Consider the following 18,703-nt stretch of genomic DNA (forward strand, 5'->3'; position numbering starts at 1 on the left):
GAGCTAACACCCATCCTTCTCAAACTCTTCCAAAAAACTGCAGAAGAAGGAACACCCCCAAACTCATTCTATGAGGCCACCATCACCCTGATACCAAAACCAGACAAAGAAACTACAAAAAAATGAAAATTACAGACCACTATCGCTGATGAATATGGATGCAAAAATCCTCAACAAAATACTAGCAAACAGAATCCAACAACACTTTAAAAGGATCATACACCACGATCAAGTGGGATTTATCCCAGGGATCTGCAACGATTCTTCAATATACACAAATCAATCAATGTGATAAACCATATTAACAAATTGAAGAATAAAAACCATATGATCATCTCAATAGATGCAGAAAAAGCTGTTGACAAAATTCAACACCATTTATGATAAAAACTCTCCAGAAAGTGGGCATAGAGGGAACCTACCTCAACATAATAAAGGCCATATATGACAAACCACAGCAAACATCATTCTCAATGGTGAAAAACTGAAAGCATTTCCTCTAAGATCAGGAACAAGACAAGGATGTCCACTCTCACCACTATTATTCGACATAGTTTTGGAAGTCCTAGCCATGGCAATCAGAGAAGAAAAAGAAATAAAAGCAATACAAATTGAAAAAGAAGAAGTAAAACTGTCACTGTTTGCAGATGACATGATACTATACATAGAGAATCCTAAAGATGCCACCAGAAAACTACTAGAGCTAATTAATGAATTTGTTAAAGTTGCAGGATACAAAATGCACAGAAATCTCTTGCATTCCTATACACTAATGATGAAAAATCTGAAAGAGAAATTAAGGAAACACTCCCATTTACCACTGCAACAAAAAGAATAAAATACCTAGGAATAAACCTACCTACGGAGACAAAAGACCTGTATACAGAAAACTATAAGACACTGATGAAAGAAATTAAAGATGATACAAACAGATGGAGACATATACCATGTTCTTGGATTGGAAGAATCAACATCGTGAAAATGACTATACTACCCAAAGCAATCTACAGATTCAATGCAATCCCTATCAAATTACCAATGGCATTTTTTTACAGAACTATAACAAAAAAATTTTAAAATATGTCTGGAGACACAAAAGACCCCGAATAGCCAAAGCAATCTTGAGGAAAAAAAACGGAGGTGGAGGAATCAGACTCCCTGACTTCAGACTATACTACAAAGCTACAGTAATCAAGACAGTATGGTACAGGCACAAAAACTGAAATATAGATGAATGGAACAGAATAGAAAGCCCAGAGATAAACCCACGCATCTATGTATGACAAAGGAGGCAAGGATATACCATGGAGAAAAGACACCATTTTCAATAAGTGGTACTGGAAAAACTGGACAGCTACATGTAAAAGAATGAAATTAGAACACCCCCTAACAGCATACACAAAAATAAACTCAAAATGGATTAAATACCTAAATGTAAGACCGGACACTATAAAACTCTTAGAGGAAAACACAGGAAGAACACTCTTTCACATAAATCACAGCAAGATCTTTTTTGACCCACCTCCTAGAGTAATGGAAATTAAAAAAAAAAAAATAAACAAATGGGACCTAATGAAACTTCAAAGCTTTTGCATAGCAAAGGAAGCTATAAACAAAAAGACAATCCTCAGAATGGGAGAAAATATTGGCAAACAAATCAATAGACAAAGGATTAATCTCCAAAATATATAAACAGCTCATGCAGCTCAATATCAAAAAAACAAACAACCCAATGAAAAAATAGGCAGAAGACCTAAACAGACGTTTCTCCAAAGAAAAGGCACACGAAAAGCTGCTCAACATCACTAATTATTAGAGAAACGCATATCAAAACTACAACGAGGTGTCACCTCACACCGGTTAGAATGGGCATCATCAGAAAATCTACAAACAATAAATGCTGGAGAGGATGTGGAGAAAAGGGAACCCTCTTGCACTGTTGGTGGGAAGGTAAATTGATACAGCCACTATGGAGAACAGTATGGAGGTTCCTTAAAAAACTATAAATAGAATTACCATACGACCCAGCAATCCCACTACTGGGCATATACCCAGAGAAAACCATAATTCAAAAAGACACATGCCACATGCACCCCAATGTTCATTGCAGCACTGTTTACAATAGCCAGGTCATGGAAGCAACCTAAATGACCATCGACAGACAAATGGATAAAGAAGATGTGGTACATATATACAATGGAATATTACTCAGCCATAAAAAGGAACGAAATTGGGTCATTTGAAGAGATGTGGATGGACCTAGAGACTGTCATAGAGTGAAGTAAGTCAGAAAGAGAAAAACAAATACTGTATACTAACGCATATATGTGGAATCTAGAAAAATGGTACAGATGAACCAGTTTGCAAGGCAGAAACAGAGACACAGATGTAGAGAACAAATGTATGGATACCAAGGGGGGAAAGCCAGGGGGCGGGGTGGGGGGATGAACTGGGAGATTGGGATTGACATATATACACTAATATGTATAAAATAGATAATAAGAACCTGCTGTATAGCACAGGGAACTCCACTCCGCTGTACAGTAGAAACTAACACAACATTGTAAAACAACTATACCCCAATTAAAAAAAAAATGAGTAAACAATTTGAGAGTTCTAAAATAAAAAAAAATAAAGATAACATTGAGAAGCAAGAAATGCTACTGAAGCACATGGTCACAAAAAATTATTGAAAACTGAAGTACCAATAGGAGTAACTTGTTCAAAATCACATGAAAAATATGCTAGAGGCTGTTTGGAAAATGGGAAAATAAAAAAATGTAGCAATGTGTACATCTTCATGTGTTTAGGGCATGTCCTCAAAAATGGTGCACATCTGCTTCCATACAAGTTGCGTTCCATCATTTACACACAGAACAGTCATCAACATCGTGTACATACGGACCGTTAAAAGGATCCAGGTTAACAGGGAAACTCGGCTTTCAACCCTCAGCTCTTGGGTTACTCAAGCATGGTCAGCATCAGCCAAACAGCCATGAAATTTAGCCTTAGCCTGAAGATTCAGAGTGCAAAGATCATTAATATTGAAAATCAAGCTATGTGAATGAAGACAAAAAAGAAAATAGACGTGCCACCACCCGTTGCTGTTAGGGTTTCCCGAGGCACCAGGGCTGGAGAAGGAGCTGGAGCCCACCTCAGCGGACCTCTGAAACTCACTACTCAAGCTTCCCCCTAGATGCCCTGCCATCGTGGGGCTGAAGCCTGCTCTTCGGGTGGTGGAGACAGTTCAAGAAACATTCAACTTCAAACCAGGTCCTCTTAATTAGCAAGTTATTCCTCCTCAGGGAAGCAGCTTCTCACTCCTCAGGCATCACTGCTCTCCCTCATCCAACCTCCAGGGGGCATTAAGTGCTCTGTTCTAGAACAGCGACAGGCCAGCATGTCACCATCAGAGGCAGACGGACTGTGATAGCAGCTCATGGGGACAGTACAAGCAGGGCTTCTTCTCTTCCCTTCCCATCCTGTGCTGATACACTTCACAGGCAACTGTTCTACGGTCCCCCAGACGTGCCTACTGAGACATCCAGGCAATCAGAGGAGACACAGATGAATCAAAAGCAGGGTTTATTTTTCTACCAAATTCTCCAATCCATGTTCCAGCCAATGGATGAAGGGTAAATCAGACCCCACAGACTCTTGGTAAAAACAGTTTTAACTTTCTACAGGAAAAAAAAAGTTATTTTTTTTCTTTAATAAAGTTCCTAGGCATTTGGAAGCAGATGAAAAAACTTCACATATTGAATGGTCTGTGCTTTCTTCTTTCATGTATTCAAATGCTCCCTCCCTGCTGCCTCTTCTGTGATGAGGCCCCGAAAATAGTTCTGCAACTGCACTGACCGTCCTATTTCCGGATCACTCTATCGTCTGATACCCTAGAACCATGGTATGATTTTAATTGATAATGCCCCAAGAACAGCTGAAAAGATCTCAGTTAAACTCTTCAAACCTTCTTTGAGTGCCTACTATTTGCTGGGCATAGGCTAGGCACTAGGCAGTGATCCTGCTGGTTCTGAGAAAAGTAAATGGCGCTACAGAGAGGAGTTTTCCTCCCTAGTGGCAGGAGGATGTCTGCTGGGGACTGAGAGAACCAATTTCTCCTCTGGTTCTACCCCCTGGGGTAGGTACAGGGCTCAGGCCCTGGGAACAGATGCTGTGTCTCTTCTGACAGGTGCTGCCATGGAAGAACCACGAGCAGTTTCTAAACAGCTGTGGAATTTGCTCCACAATCCACATAGTGGTGTGTCTCCAAGGAGCTCTGGGTCATGTGGCCAATGTAGGAAATCTTCACTGAAGTTCTAGGGAAAGCAAAACCAATGAGAATTAATTGTTTCTGAGATGAAATAAGTAAGAAAGATTGCCCAAGTAATTCCTTGCAAGCTCAGGCAATAATATCCACAGGTCCTAGATACGTATCTTCATGGTTACACAACCAGGAAGTCAGAGGATCTTTCCACATCCCCAGAGACACTGTGCCCTGAGCTGACCCTCTAAATATGTGGTTCTAAACCGGGGACAATTTTAACCCACAGGGGACTTCTGGCAACGTCTAAACATTTGGGGTTGTTACAGCTGAGTGGGGGAGGAGGTGGTGTTACTGGCATCTAGTGGGTAGAGGCCAGGCTGTAAAACGTCCTACAATGCACAGAACAGCCCCTGGCAACAAAGAACCGTCTGGCCCAAAATGTCAATAGTGCCAAGGCTAAGAAACCCTGCTCTAACCCTACTATTTCAAATGTCTGCAGCAGAACCTTGTCACTTGCAAATTTAACAGTCATGGTTCTAGAAATTATCCTACCGGTCCATGACATGTGGTAATTTGTGTGGCTACAGAGTAAGTCTGGCCAGATGCCCAGGGCTTATGCCTTGAGAAAGCTTTTCTTTTCTTTACTAGTTCCATCAGGATTCTAAAGGGATCACACAACTCGACCCCCTTTCATGGAGAAAATTCTACATCTAACCGTTCACTATGACCCTGGTGATTTGTGACAGGGATTTGGACACTGTATCTAAAGGACAGCAAGGCTCTGCCGTGTCTGTGCCTATAAGGTACTGGGCATCCCCTCTTTGGTTTGTGGGCCCCACAGGCTCTCCCGAGCAAAGGTGGCCAGCTCACGTGGCCTGACGGTCCAGGCTCAAACACAAAGGCCCTGGACACAGGGAAATGAGCAACGTACCGCATGAAGACCACTATGTTGTGCACCAGGATATCGGGTAACGTGCAGAAGAAGCTGCCAAACAGCAAATAGAGAAATGGTCATTTTTTTGTTTTTTGTTTTTAAAAAAAGGCGAATCAGCAGGAGTGCTGAGTTACACTGTCAAACTGAGGAGCAGTCAGCCCCGTTTGGGTACCTCCCCTGCCCCACACCCGCCCTTCTGGCCTAAGTGCTGCCCTGGCTCACCAGTTCCGAGTCCCCACAAGTGTTCTTCCACCCTCCCACATCACCATCTTTTTGTTTGTTCATACCCATCACAAAATGCTGCAGCTTGGAAATGTTTCTAGTGGCCTAATGTTCTCTTTTAGAAATTTGAGCACTTCAGTCACATATCAAATACCACATCCTCCAAGTAAACCTCAAGATGGCCAAAGCTAGGGAACCCACAGGCCCAAGGCTGGAACTTAAGGCAGGATCGGCCCCCAACAATTGAGCTCAACTCTGAATCCCTTTCATCCAGTAAAAAGCACACATGTAGAGAACACTGTCCTTACTACACATAGGAAAATGGTCCTCCCATCTCAGCCTTCACGGTAAAATTCACCTGAAAATAAGACACCAGAGTCAGTCTGTGGCTAAGCAGTCTTGACAAAGAACAGTACTATTATCAGCAACCCAAGGACCTGAGAGCATTCTTCTATCACATACAAAATATTTCCCCAAGACTGTCCCTGACCCAGATGATGAGCCTCTAACAAATCTTCCAACCTCCTCCCTGTTGAGAGGCCAATGGACCACATGGCCTCTTCTCGATTGCTGGCAAATTGCTTTCTCCAACAAATTCTTTTGTTCCTGTAACACTTAAATGCTAGCTGATTTTTTTCCCTAATTTTTCATAATTACAGAGCTCATCAGGTCTTCCTCATCAACCAGTTGCTACAAGTGGAAATGAGGAGAGGAAGAGGAAAGTAATGAGGTGACAGCATTCCACAGCGCCTACTCTTCTCTCAGGCCCACGGGACCAGGATCCTAAAAGGATGGCATACCAGATGCTCGCTCCGAGGTGGAATGAGGGAGATGTTAGTTGTCACGTATGACCCAACCACGGTGTTCATGTACTGAACCTGGCTGGACAGGCTGCTCACCGCCACAGAGTAGAAGTTGGAGTTCCTGATTTTCAGGGTGGCCTGCAATCAGGGCAAGAGAGGAAACACGTGTAAGGGTCCTGGGTACAAGACTCACAGGTGCACAACCCAGGAAGGGAGGCCCTAATCTTACCGTGATGGCGAGGATTACAAGGGAGTCCTGCTCATTAAATGTGACTTTCACCACTTTGATGCCGTCATCATCCACGAGGACCGAATGAGGAAACAGGAAGAAAACCACCAAACCAGATGCCAGGAGACAGAGCAGAACAGACAGGAGGACATACTGCTTACTGCAAACGACAAAGCACATGACCAACCCAGGCAGTCAGATATCAAGATCCAATCAGTCAAGATTAAATGCAAAACCAGGAATGAGGTGGGGAGGGACAAGAAAGTGAAAAGAGCAAGGAATCACAAACCAGGCACGAATAAGTGGAGCATGTTCACAAACCCATCTGAATGCTGTCTTCAGTCTGGGAAGAGAAGCTGAAGAGAGGAATTGTATGGACAGAAACATCTCTTCACCTCCCAGGACACCCTCTCCTCCAATTCCTTCCGATTCAAGTTCCTTCATTTGGCTCTCTGTCCTCAAAACATTTCTAGCTTCAAGTTCCCTTCCCCAGATTGTGATGGGGGCAGAGACATCTTGCTTGAGCAGACAGTATTAAAGGAAGTGGGGGATTTACAGGAACAGATAACGTTTTCAAGAAGTTAACTGGCATTCATTCACAGAAAAAGGGACTAGGGACAACTGTAGGCATTAACAGGAGAGACACAGGTGACTCACGTTCTCTGAGGACGCAATCTCTGATCACTGTGTGGGATCAAAGCCACCAACTCATTTACTTGCTCTAGAAAAGAAACAAACAACAATTTTGGTAAAATAAACCCCATGTGTTGCAGTACTTTCCATCACATACACAGTAGCCTGTCACAAATACACTTGTCTGGAATTAGACGTTTCTAAGATACCAGTTTTATATTTGGGGTCTAATGAACAAGAAACAAGTAAATATGTAGAGAGTGCTACAAATTACAAAACATCTATCAGTGCTCCCAGGGCAGTGACGTGGAAGTTGAGAAACCTAGGATCTTGTTCTGGCTTTACTGAATGGCCTTGAGCTGCTGCATGGCTTTCAGCTGCTGCATAGCCTTGGGGAAGTCATTACCTCTCTAGGCCACTGTGTCCTCATCTGTAATATGAAGGCTTTGGATTAAATGGTTTCTAAGGTTCTTACCAGCTCTAAACTTCTGTGACCCTCCATCTACACTGTTAAGACTTTTTTTTTTTTTTTAAATGAACATGTCAAATGTTTACAGATGGCTATTTTTTTTAAATTTATTTATTATTTATTTTTTTGGCCGTGTTGGGTCTTCGTTTCTGTGCGAGGGCTTTCTCTAGTTGCGGCAAGCGGGGGCCACTCTTCATCGCGGTGTGCGGGCCTCTCACTGTCGGGGCCTCTCTTGTTGCGGAGCACAGGCTCCAGACGCGCAGGCTCAGTAGTTGTGGCTCACGGACCTAGTTGCTCCGCGGCATGTGGGATCTTCCCAGACCAGGGCTCGAACCCGTGTCCCCTGCATTGGCAGGCGGATTCTCAACCACTGCGCCACCAGGGAAGCCCCTGTTAAGACTTTTTGAGAGCCAACTTAGTGACAGATGATTCTGTACCCAATCCAGGCTCCACTCCTGTGCATGTTTTTCTCCCCCCACTTGATTTGTTTTTCAGATCTTAGGTTGTTTATGATTCACTACCTGCTTCCTTGAACAGAAGCTTCCAAGCTGGTGTCTGCTCCTCCCCCACAAAGCCATGCCAGGCCTTCTGAGTGAGAGCAATAAAGAAACGTGCCTGTCAACAAATCCCACAATCTAGAGCAAACCAAATGTTCCAAACCAAGGAAACAACCAACAAGAGTGGAAGTGAAGAAAAGCAAGGCTTTCAAATATTGGGAAACCTAGAGAAGCTGTGGAACCTGCCCAAGTTTATCAAGTCAGCTCAGCTGGCTCCTGCTCAGGGCATGGCCTATGACTGTGGTATTGCCGCCTAGGAGAAAAGTTCTGTCTGGGAGACCGGAGAAGCCCTCCGGGTATCATGGAATTCTCCTTGGGGAATCATCCTTCCCGTGATAACCAAAGACTCTCACCTGTTGGAATGTAGCCTGTCCCCTGGCATGTGAGACAGGTGATGCTATCTCGCCCTGTGAACTCCACATATGGGAACTGAGCAATGGCTTCTTCCTGCTCCCGTTCAGCCAGCAAATCCTTCCTGTCATCTGCTTTCTTCCGCTTGCAAGAACGGGGGTGAGCACAGGCGGACTGCTGGGACCCCATGGCCAGGACGTGCCACTTGTGTCATGTCCTAGGGTGCAAAGAGGCAAGTGAGTGCGTGTATAGGTGGCCGTGCATCTTTCTATGAGAAAAGTGATAACACAAAAATGACCAAATTGCCGTCCTGAATGTGATCCCAAACACCTGCACAATTTCTACCAGGCTCCTCATTTTGTAGCCCTGCTCCCTAACCCCCTCCGACTCGGGACACACACAGCCGGAGAAACGGGGCCGCCAGCTCCTCGCAGTCCCAGGGCTCGGGTCACCCCAGCTCCCACGTGGTCCAGCCTCACCCCTTCCTGTCACGCTATTTGCAAACTCTGTGCCCTCCTCGAGAAAACCTCCCCAACAATCAACAGGCACCAAATTAATAACAGGCCTCAAAGATTCCCCATCCCCCTCCACTCCCAGACCCAGGAGGCGGGCTCAGGTCACGCCCCTTGGCAAAAAGCGCGCTCCGAGCCCACCAGAGTCGCCCAGGAGAGAGCAAATGCCGAAGGCTCCAGATCTGCAGGGAACGAGCTCCCGGCAGCTCCTTCACGGGCCGGACAGCCAGCCACCTGCCCGCTTCAGCGGCTTTACCTTCCTTTTGGGTCTTCGAAACTGCCCGCACTCGATGCGCATGCGCAGAATGCAAGGTGGCCCGGGGATGCCGGCGTGAGCGCGCGCGTGCGCTCTTCGTGGCCCTGCTGACGGCGCCGGGAGAGGGCGGCAGAGAGCTGGGGGCTGGGGTTCGGGGTGTAGCAGCGCTTCTCGGGGCTTGAGGCAGGTCCAGTGGAGTGATTGAGTCCTCCAGAAACGCTGGGAAAGGCTCAAGTTTCCAGAGGAAGAGGAAGGCGGAAAGAGCCGGCAGCCAAAGCCATTTTCAACTATTCGTTGGGCACAGGGGTTGTGTAGACGCCGAGGGTAAAAAGTGCATCAGACACAGAACCTGCCGTCATCCTGCTTTAGGGCGTCCCCTTCCGCAGCCCTAGGCACACACACACAAGGCATGCACATAAGGGGTTAGAGGACACTTTTTAAAGTGGCAGGTTTAGTGCTTGTGTTACCTCCTCCATGAAGCCCTCCTCGATTCTGACACTTTTTTTAGGGCGGGTTTCTTTGTAGGGACTGCCTGGTTGAGCTTCGCCTGCAGCAGAAGGAAGCAAGCGAGGGCAGACTTTAAGCAGGTGAAGTTATAAAGACGATGCTGAGGAGAGGAGAGATTCTGAACTGGGTGAATGGGGGGCATGCCCTGCAACGTGGAGGGAGGCTGGCGACCTTCGAGCTCTCTGCCATCTCCACTTCTCTCTCCTCCTTCTCCCGTGAGGAAGGCTGATGCCCCTGCTGCTGTCTAGCCACCTGCACAACTGCTGGTCCCAGTCAGCCCACTGAGTCTTTAGAATAAGAAATGGTAAAGAAAAAATTATTGAATGACACTGGTTGGAGACAGTAAGGCAGACTTTGTTCAAGGTGGGCAATGGTGATAGGTGTGGAGGGACAGCTGCACCAATGGGGTCTTCCAGTGGGGGAGAGAGATTGGGTTCAAGTCTGAATACAGCAAGGTAACTGGGAATTTAGAGTCAAGGAACAGGGTGCCGGTCAGTGGATGGAAAATTACCAAGAGAAAACATAGCGGTAAGGGGAATTCTGGCTAAACTGACCTAACAGGATTCTTGCTGAAGACACACCATGGTGATCAGACATCACCTGGGGGATGATGGAGGATGAGGAATCCAATCAGATATGGAAGGTGATCAGATTTTGCGAGGGGTTCTTGCTAAGCTGACTTAGCGGGGTCCATGCAAAAACTGGATTATACAGTAAGTGCACGGATGGGCCTAAGAGAAGGTTCAGGAACTTGACTAAAGTTTGGTCAAGAAAAGAATATTTGGCAGAAGCAACAAGAAACCATTGCTCCTCTTTTTCCACCTACAGCCCATACCTTCCCCTTCCTGAAATCGATCTTCACCTCTCTCCTTGTAAGCTCTATACCAGTTTATATTCCTTGTTTATACAAATCTGATTTTGTTGGAGGCAGCGATATGCTCAATGAAAAATACATTTCCCTGCCTACTTACCATATGACACAGTTTGAGCCAATGAGGTGTGTGGACTTCCAGGAAAGCTCCTTAAAAGTGATGGAGACTCAACCTGTGCTTTGACCTTCCTCTTCCTGTTTGGAATTTAGACTTGATGTTGGAGATGGGGCAGCCATTTTGTGCCCATGAGGTGAGAAGTGCATGTGAAGGAAGGCTGGGTAGAGGGATTAAAAGAGCCTGGGTGGCTGATGACATTTGGAGCCACACTCAGGCTCTGGACTACCTTTCTTCTGACTTCTCATTGCATGAGAAAAATAACCAACCCCACCCCCAACAAATTGTGGTGTGTGTGTGTGTGTGTGCCTTTCTCATAGTAGGATGCAATGCTAGAAGATACAGACACAGAGCTAGTTAAGGGGGAAGCCTGGATTTTAACACAGGCAGTCTGACTGCTTTACCCAAACACCATGTAAGCCACGCTTAGGTTTCTATCCTCTTCTAACATCTGCTCTTAGGGCACATGCCTTTAGAGAGAGGGAGGCCTCTTGCCTGTCTGAGACCTGTCTTCCAAGTTCGGCTTTCTTGTCTGAAGACCCACTTCTCACAGGGAATTCACCTGGGGAATCTGGGGAACGAGCCCATCCTTTAGTCACATGGGGATTGCCTCATTTTGTGGCCTCTGCTGGAACGCTGCCAAGGGCAAGAGGCAGTGAGGCTAATGTCCACACTATGGATGGACACTGCAGAGGGTGGTCCAGGCTGTCCCAGGAACAGGGAAGGTGAGGAGGCAGCAGCCTGATTCATACCAGCTTAAGAGGAAGAGAAGGCCAGGGGAAGATGGAGGGCTGTGGGTGCTTCATAAAGGAAGGGAAACAGGCTAAGGGCTTGGGCCTGTGGTGAGGAAAAGTGGGGCTCATGTTGCTGGGGACTGTAAAGGGGGTCTGGGGGTGTAGCCAGCAGAACCCTTGAGGCTTTCTGTCCACTGTCTGGGACAAATAGACTGTACCCTCCAGTGTGGCTCCTATTCCTCCTTGTTTCCCCAGCACCCAGCTTGAAGCCTGAGGCATAGTAGGCCCTCAATAAACACTTGCAGACCGACTCCACCTGGAAGCTGGCCCGCACTGCCTGGGGGAGTAGTCCCAGCATCCGCCATGGCCATCCAGGAGGCCGTTTTAATTGGGCAGCACATTCCGAGGAGACACCCATCACTTCTCACTTGTGCCTGGCTTCCAAGGTTGTCTCAGCATCCCAGTTATGAGCAGTGAGGTTACTGCAGACGTGAGCTCATGGGGGGTTCTCTGCTGGGGGGGGCCAGGGTGGAGGAGGACCAACTGGGAATCCCTGCCCTCCCAGCCTCCTCGATTTCTCCATGTGCGTTATGTACCCCCGGCCCCACAGGCTGAGGGGAGTCAAGGTATTGAGGGGCCGTGGTCCTGAAAGGCCCTGCACAGGGGGAAACCGAGGGCTTAGAGTTGGAAGTGTTCTTCATGGTCTTCATTCTGCCCCCTTTATTAAGTCCACAGTGGAGAAAACTTGCTTGAGGTTAAATGACACCCAGTTAGTGAAAAAATCTAGACCAGAACCAAATCCGCTCTTTCCTTGTTCAGTATACTTTCCAAAGAGATCAGGGGACTAGTTAGAGTGTGGGCAGTGAGGGGCAGAGCCAGATCGTAGCCCATTGCTGCAGCCACTGTGGCCACAGGCAGATTTCAGGGACGTACAACGCTTTTTATTTAAGGGATTCTGTGTTTATCCTAACTCACATCAGAGATCTCAGCGTTCAAAGCTCTGGTGCATGTGTTGTTCAGATAAAGAGAGAAATCGATCCCACCCTCCAAAGTTCCAGGTCCAGTTCTCTAAAGGAAGGTCTAGAGGGAGAAGGGGAAGAAGATGGTTCCTTGCATTTAAGAACCTCTTCTAGCAATGGAGCATTTTGCCACTTGTGCTTCCATCTATGTGAAGCGGCTGTTATCTCTATTTTACACTGAGACACAATCGGGGAAGCTGATTGCCCCAGCTATAGTGGTAAGGTCAGAACTGGATCATGGGTTTTCTGCTCCCAAGTGCTGTCTCTTTTTACTTTACTGTGCTATTTCCTAGGAAGATTGGCTACAGAAAGAAAGTTTACAGGCCTGTTCTAGGAAGAGAAGTGGCACAGAGGGTGCTTATACACAGAAGCGGTCTAGGTTGGGGGTTTGCACTGTGTCCTGGGCCCATAGCAGCTGAAGGCAGGAGCTCTGCCCAGAGAGGTCACCTTGATGGAGAGACCCCTTGGGTTGCAGGGGCTTGTGTGTGCAAGGAACTGACAATCCATCTCAAGCCACTGAAGGTCTTAGTCCTTTACCGAAGCTGCAGTCAATCATGGTGGCCTCCAGGTCCTCCTCAGCTCCTTTCCTGAGGGGCGTAGAGGAGGCTGATTGTGGGGCTTATACTCACCTGGCTCGGGGGTGCACCCTGGAAGAGCCAATAAAGTGTTCTGAGTCCTGGCTGCATGGAAGGTATGAACCTTCTTCCACAAACCCAGGTGGACAAAAGATGTCCTGTTAAAAAAAAAAAAGGAAACCAACCTAAATCCAACTCAGAGCCCCATCCTGACTGGCTGGCAGGGGATTTGGTCTTGGTCACTGAGGCTGCCTTCCCTTCCCCAAGATGTCTCAAGAACCCAGGAAGCAGGGGCAGGAAGGGCCTCTCGCACTCAGCCCACTGTGTCACGCTCTCTCCTCCTCATTCAACACCCCATGGGCCTCTGATTTGGGGGATGGTACTGCTTTCTTGGAGCCTGGGAATCTCTGCTCAGGCTGGCAGAGCTGGTGCCCAGGGTCCTGCATTCCCAGTGCACAGGCCAGACCCAGCCAGAGCAGGGGTCTCAGAGCCTCCTGGCCCCCCCAGCGGGCTCACCCGAGGGAAGTCCCTTCCCTGCCTGGTGCAGCTCCATCTCTCCCTGCCCTCCCCATATTTTCCTTCTCTCCTCAACGGCACCTCAGTATCATCTCTCTAATGAGCTGAGCCATTGACAGAAGACAGTTTAAGAGGTAGTCTTTTAAGTCTTGAAGCAATTTTTTCAGAAAATTTCTACCCCACATAAATCAAAGAGACCCAAAGGGCTGTTATCTCCTTGGAACAGGGGGACAGGAATACAGGGAAAACAAAACAAAACAAAATGACACCTTAAAAGGAACACCTGAACCAGATTCTCTTGTAGGGGGACTTGCAGATGGAGGAGGCTAATTCCTGACCCCTGAACACTATTAACAGCTCTCCCCAGGGCCTATGTGATGGCTGCGGGGGCCTTGACCCTTATAACTGCCAAAAGTCCCTCCCCTGACAGTGACCTGAGATGAACACACTCTAAATCACATCGGGATATGTGCTATACACACGTAATGTGAACTGCGTGGCCCTGCCTCCCCTCCAGGAATTGCCACCCCTAAGCATCTCCCTCCACCCAGGAAGTTCTGGACCACCTCCTGCATGGGAATTATGTTGGGAGCTGGCACCCTCGGGGCAGGTGTGGGAGGAAGGCTGCCTGGGCTGGAGAATTTGGGAAGCCTGCCTGAGCGGGGAGGCCAGAGGGGGGCTTGCTGGATTTTAACGCTATAGTGATGAGACCAGTCATCACCATTACATCATCGTCACTGGCAGCAGTGAGCCGGTCTTCCTGGTTGACCTCCCCCAGCACTGCCTTTCTCGCCCCTGTGCCAGCTTCAGGGACAAACCTGATGGCTGAGCAGCTGCACATCTGATTATCATCAGAAACTGCCATTCACCTCCTGTCCGTGTCTGCTGCCGCGCTGGGCACTTGCCTATAGGGCCTCAGCCAGCGGAGCCTCTGCCCAGAGGAGGGACCAGCCCTGAACAAGAAAGCATCCTGTGCAAAGCAGGCAGTGAGGATGCAGGGGGGTGATAGGAATAAGGGAGCCCCAGGGAGAGCCTGAGGGCAGGAGGCAGAGGTAAACTCCAAGAGGTGTTTAGAGAAACAAAATCCGTACCCAACCCCATCCTGAAAGCCAACTGTCTGAAATAGCTCTTGGTGTCTTTCCTCCCTACCCATGCATAGTCCGTGATCGGATTCAGGCCTTCTACATCCTTTGCCTAGGCAATTGTAATGGGCTGCATAGTAGGCTCTCTGACTTCCAAAAATGATAATTTTACTGAGTGTCTATTATGTGCCAAGCACTGGAGTAGGCGCTTCCCACGCAGTCTCTCATCTGGTCCTCTCAACAGCTCTGCAGGCTGGGCGCCATCACCCCCTTTGACAGATGAGGGGTCGGCGGCTCAGAGAAGTGAAGTGGCTTGCTGCATGTCACCCAGCTGGGGTACAAGCACCACACCAGCCTCGACTGCTCGCTCTTCTAGCCCTTCTCCCACATTCCATTGGTCTAGGGGTCCTTTTCTGAAATGCCGACGTGGTGGTATCATCCTGTCTCTTAAAGCCTTCGGTGGCTCCTCACGGGCTGCAGGAAAAGACCCAAACCCCTTCCACAACTTGCAAGGCCCTTTCCACTCTCCTGCTGCCCTCTTCCCGCTAACCACACACTCCGACCACAGGAGACTATTTGTAGCTCCCTAAACACGCTGGGACTTTATGTGCCTGCTCGTTCTGTCCTCTTTGTGTAGGATATTCTTTCCTCCCTGCCCCACCTCACTCCACACCCCGTTTCCTATTCCCAGAGAGATCCTACGCAACCCTCCAAACCCAGCCCAGCGGTCACCCTGCAATCGTCTCTGCACACCCGTCCCCTGTTGCGCCTACACACACGCCGCTCGGTGTCAGCGCCACTGTCCTCACATCTGTCTGTCTCCTCTGCTGGACTCCTCTCTAGCACCTGTGCTTTCTCCACTATATTATAATTCTCTGTCACCCAGGCGGAACATTCTGTTAGACTGTAAACTCCGTGTGGGCAGGGTTGGTGTCTCTGGAGCCTAGAGGAGAGCCTGGTGGAGAGTAGGAGCTCCATGAATATTTGTCGAATGAGTGAGTGAGTTGAGTGAATGAATGGCAAGCACCTCGGGGCAGGGACAGTGTCACAGTCACAGGACACGGTCTGTGTCCCCCATCTCGTGGCAGGTGCCTGGCACCCAGTGGACGTGCCGTCAAGGGTGAATGAACGGAGGCGAGAAGAGGAGAGAGGATGGAGCGGGGGAGAGAGGAGGGAAGGTTGGAGTCAGAATGCAGTGCAGGCCTGGCACTGCTCAGTTCCTTCCGCCAGGGGGCGCGAGAGGCCCAGGAGCCGGGGCCCTCAGACTGGTAGTTCTCTTCTCCTTGAGGCTCAGCCCTAACACCCGCAGAGGTTTGGGGTGGTTTACCTCCACAGAAGAATTCTGGAGGCAGCCCAGATCCAAGGGAAGGAGCCCACCCAAAGCTGGTTTACTGCAGCAGCGGACCTGGCACTCGCCTGGCCTGCCCTGCCTGGTGGGACCGGAAGGAGCCAGCTCCCCATCCTGGGATCTGGATGCACCCAGGCAAGGACCACCTTGGGACAGGTGGGTGCTTGCAGCTGGAGGCTATGGCTGGAGTTGAGTTGGTCCAGAGCCAGGAAAGGGCTCAGAGCCCTTCACATCATGGACCTGGGGGAGGTAGTTTGCACAAATTCCTGGACAGTAAGCAACTCTTTAGAACTCACAGCTTTGTCTTCCCACCCAACCCCATGCCATTCAAGGCCAATCTTCCAGGGAACCGGGGTTGGGAGACAGTGCTGAGCAGGACATGGTCCCTGCCCTCCAGGTGCTCCCTCCCTCCCCGTGGAAGCCCTGCACCCGAGTGTGACCTTGGGTACTGCCCTTAACCCTTTCCGGGCCTCAGCTTCATCATATGTAGCATTGTTAAAATGATGAAACGAGGTAATCCATGAGAGCCTCTTAGAATAATGCCTGTCAGGCTATCAGCATTCAGTAAAGGGCAGCTATTATCAGCTATTATCGTGATGATGAGTCTCTATCAACAAGCCCTTAGAAGCTTGCATGGAAGGCCCACAGGAGACCGCCCAATGCCACCATCTTTGGATGAGCCTTGAGCACCCACCCAGCTGGTCTTCCCAGCTTCCCAGCTGGCAAGTCCTTAGGTACGGAGAAGAGGGCTGAGTACTCCGTGCTCACGGGGACTTCAGACCTGAAAGGGAGCACACCAAACAGATCCGGAGGGAGACCTGAGGCTCAGAGAGGCCCAGTGACTGGAAGAGGTCACAGAGACAAGTGGAAGCAGGGCAGAGAGAATAAGGGTCCAGTCCACTGACCCACCACCCTACCTCTTGGGTTCTTGGGGCCACATGGCTGTGTGGCCACCTCCTGGGCCATTCATCCCAACCAAGACAGCTTGGTGATTTTGGTCTAAGTTAGATGCCGCCAAACATTTGTATTATAAAGAGTTTTTAGAGTGTTGTGGCTTTTGCCTCTCACCCGCTCCTGTGAACGGGTGTGCAAGGGGATCAGTACAAACAGGAAGAGTGAGAAGGTTGCATGGGAGGTGTCAGAGGGAGATGAGAGAGCAACCCAGGATACTGCAGAGATGGAGGGTGAATCTGGACCATGGTCCACAATGGCCAGGCCTGGGCTCAGCTGTGCGTTCTTCCCTCTGGGCACTGGGCAGGGATAAAGCAAGCCTCTTGAGTGGTGGGGGCCATATGTTGGGAGCTGGGCCTCTTGGGTCTTGTTTTTGTCTCTGCTCCTGCCTCAGCTTTCTCGGCTCTATACCTTCTGTCCCTGCCATGGAGCATAGGCTCAAAATCCTCACTATCCTTCCAGAAGTAGTGCTTGTGTTACCTCCTCCATGAAGCCCTCCTTGATTCTGACCCTCTGCCAGGGGCCATCTCTTTGAATTTTCATGTTAACTTGTTTATACGCTCTCATGGGGTTTTTGCTTTGCCTCTTGCACTATGGTACAGAGGCAGCAGATTACAGAGCTGAGTGCATGGATTCTGGACTCCCTGGGCCTAGATTCTGATTCTAGCCTTTACCGGTTGTATGGTGGGGTGAGAGTTTCTTTTTTTTTTCTTTTTTAAAATATTTATTTATTTATTTGGCTGGGCCGGGTCTTAGTTGTGGCATGTGGGATCTTCACTGCAGTATACAGAATCTTTAGTTGTGGCACGTGGGAACTTTAGTTGTGGCATGCAGGATCTTTAGTTGTGACCTGCAGGATCTAGTTCCCTGACCAGGGATTGAACCCAGACCCCCTGCATTGGGAGCACAGAGTCTTAACCACTGGACCACCAGGGAAGTACCCCCCCTTTTTTTTTTTTTTTAAATATGAGTGTTTCTTAATTTCTGTGTGCCTCAGTTTCCTCCTTTGTTCTAGATGGAGAGAACAAAAGTACCTTCCGTACAGGGCTGATAGGGCTTTAATTGAGTCATACATGTGAAGTGTTGAGGCCAGCACCTCGAACGTAGGAAACATTCTCTAAGTGTATGCTCTTGCTGTCAGTGAAGCGTTTGCATCTGCTCCTTACCTCCTCATGAAGCCTGCAACTCCTTGAGGAGAGGTCTCATTACTTAAGCTAATTTGTGTCCCCCCAGGGTCCCAGCACAGGGCCTGGCCACTGTGGGTCCTCACTGACCATGTGTGGAATGGTGATGGGACCCGAGGGCCCTCTCCCCGTCTGCTGTCCCACCCAGGCCCCTGCAGAGCGGGACTGCCTCCGTGGCTGAGGCCTTCCCTCTCACTGCCCCGCCTGAGCTGCGGCAATTTTCCCTGGCAGCTCCCACGTTCTGGACTAACTTTAGTGTTGGTTTCCAGCTGTGGTTGGATTTTTCTGTTTGAAAAATATTTTAAGCAGCTGGTGGGGAAGGGGTGGAGAGGTGGGAAAAGAATAATAAATAAGCTCGTGAAAGGAAGATTGTCTAAATGGCTTGGAGTGGCCGCTTCCTCCAGCTTGGTCTCTGGGTTGTGCCCAGGACTGGGGAGCTATCAGGTGGTCTGAGATGGGGAGGGGACACCCTGGTGGCTTCACAGGCCGAGGAGAAGGGCTCCCTACCCCTCACAAACACCTCTTGTACTTGCCTTCACTGTACGCCTGGCACGGATTCTGAGGATGCAAG

At 48.8% G+C, this 18,703-nt stretch overlaps 1 protein-coding gene across 2 annotated transcripts; it reads right to left on the reverse strand.

The window, feature by feature from the left end:
* Positions 1 to 3,568: 3,568 nt before the first annotated feature.
* On the reverse strand, positions 3,569 to 9,284 carry TMEM106C (transmembrane protein 106C). Of its 2 annotated transcripts, none has more exons than XM_057557203.1 (8): positions 9,231 to 9,284; positions 8,465 to 8,679; positions 7,110 to 7,173; positions 6,453 to 6,612; positions 6,221 to 6,361; positions 5,729 to 5,778; positions 5,196 to 5,249; positions 3,569 to 4,316 (listed from the first exon to the last, which is right to left on the reverse strand). In XM_057557203.1, the coding sequence occupies exons 2-8, from the start codon at positions 8,649 to 8,651 to the stop codon at positions 4,220 to 4,222; spliced, it is 753 nt and encodes a 250-aa protein (XP_057413186.1). In that variant the 5' UTR covers positions 8,652 to 8,679; positions 9,231 to 9,284; the 3' UTR covers positions 3,569 to 4,219. The 2 variants fall into 2 exon arrangements, with proteins under 2 accessions (XP_057413186.1, XP_007179313.1); XM_007179251.2 differs by having other exon boundaries at positions 9,157 to 9,260.
* Between the last annotated feature and the right edge of the window lie 9,419 nt (positions 9,285 to 18,703).

Source organism: Balaenoptera acutorostrata, chromosome 11 (assembly GCF_949987535.1).
Source record: "Balaenoptera acutorostrata chromosome 11, mBalAcu1.1, whole genome shotgun sequence".
NCBI lineage: Eukaryota > Metazoa > Chordata > Mammalia > Artiodactyla > Balaenopteridae > Balaenoptera > Balaenoptera acutorostrata.

Excerpts from the sequence above, each read along its gene's own strand:
- TMEM106C (XM_057557203.1), bottom strand. The coding sequence starts at position 8,651 with ATGGGGTCCCAGCAGTCCGCCTGTGCTCACCCCCGTTCTTGCAAGCGG. Across the intron at positions 6,362-6,452 it reads TTGTAATCCTCGCCATCACG|GCCACCCTGAAAATCAGGAA; the intron begins GTAAGATTAGGG and ends CCCTGATTGCAG. Across the intron at positions 5,779-6,220 it reads CACCTCGGAGCGAGCATCTG|GTGAATTTTACCGTGAAGGC; the intron begins GTATGCCATCCT and ends TCTTATTTTCAG.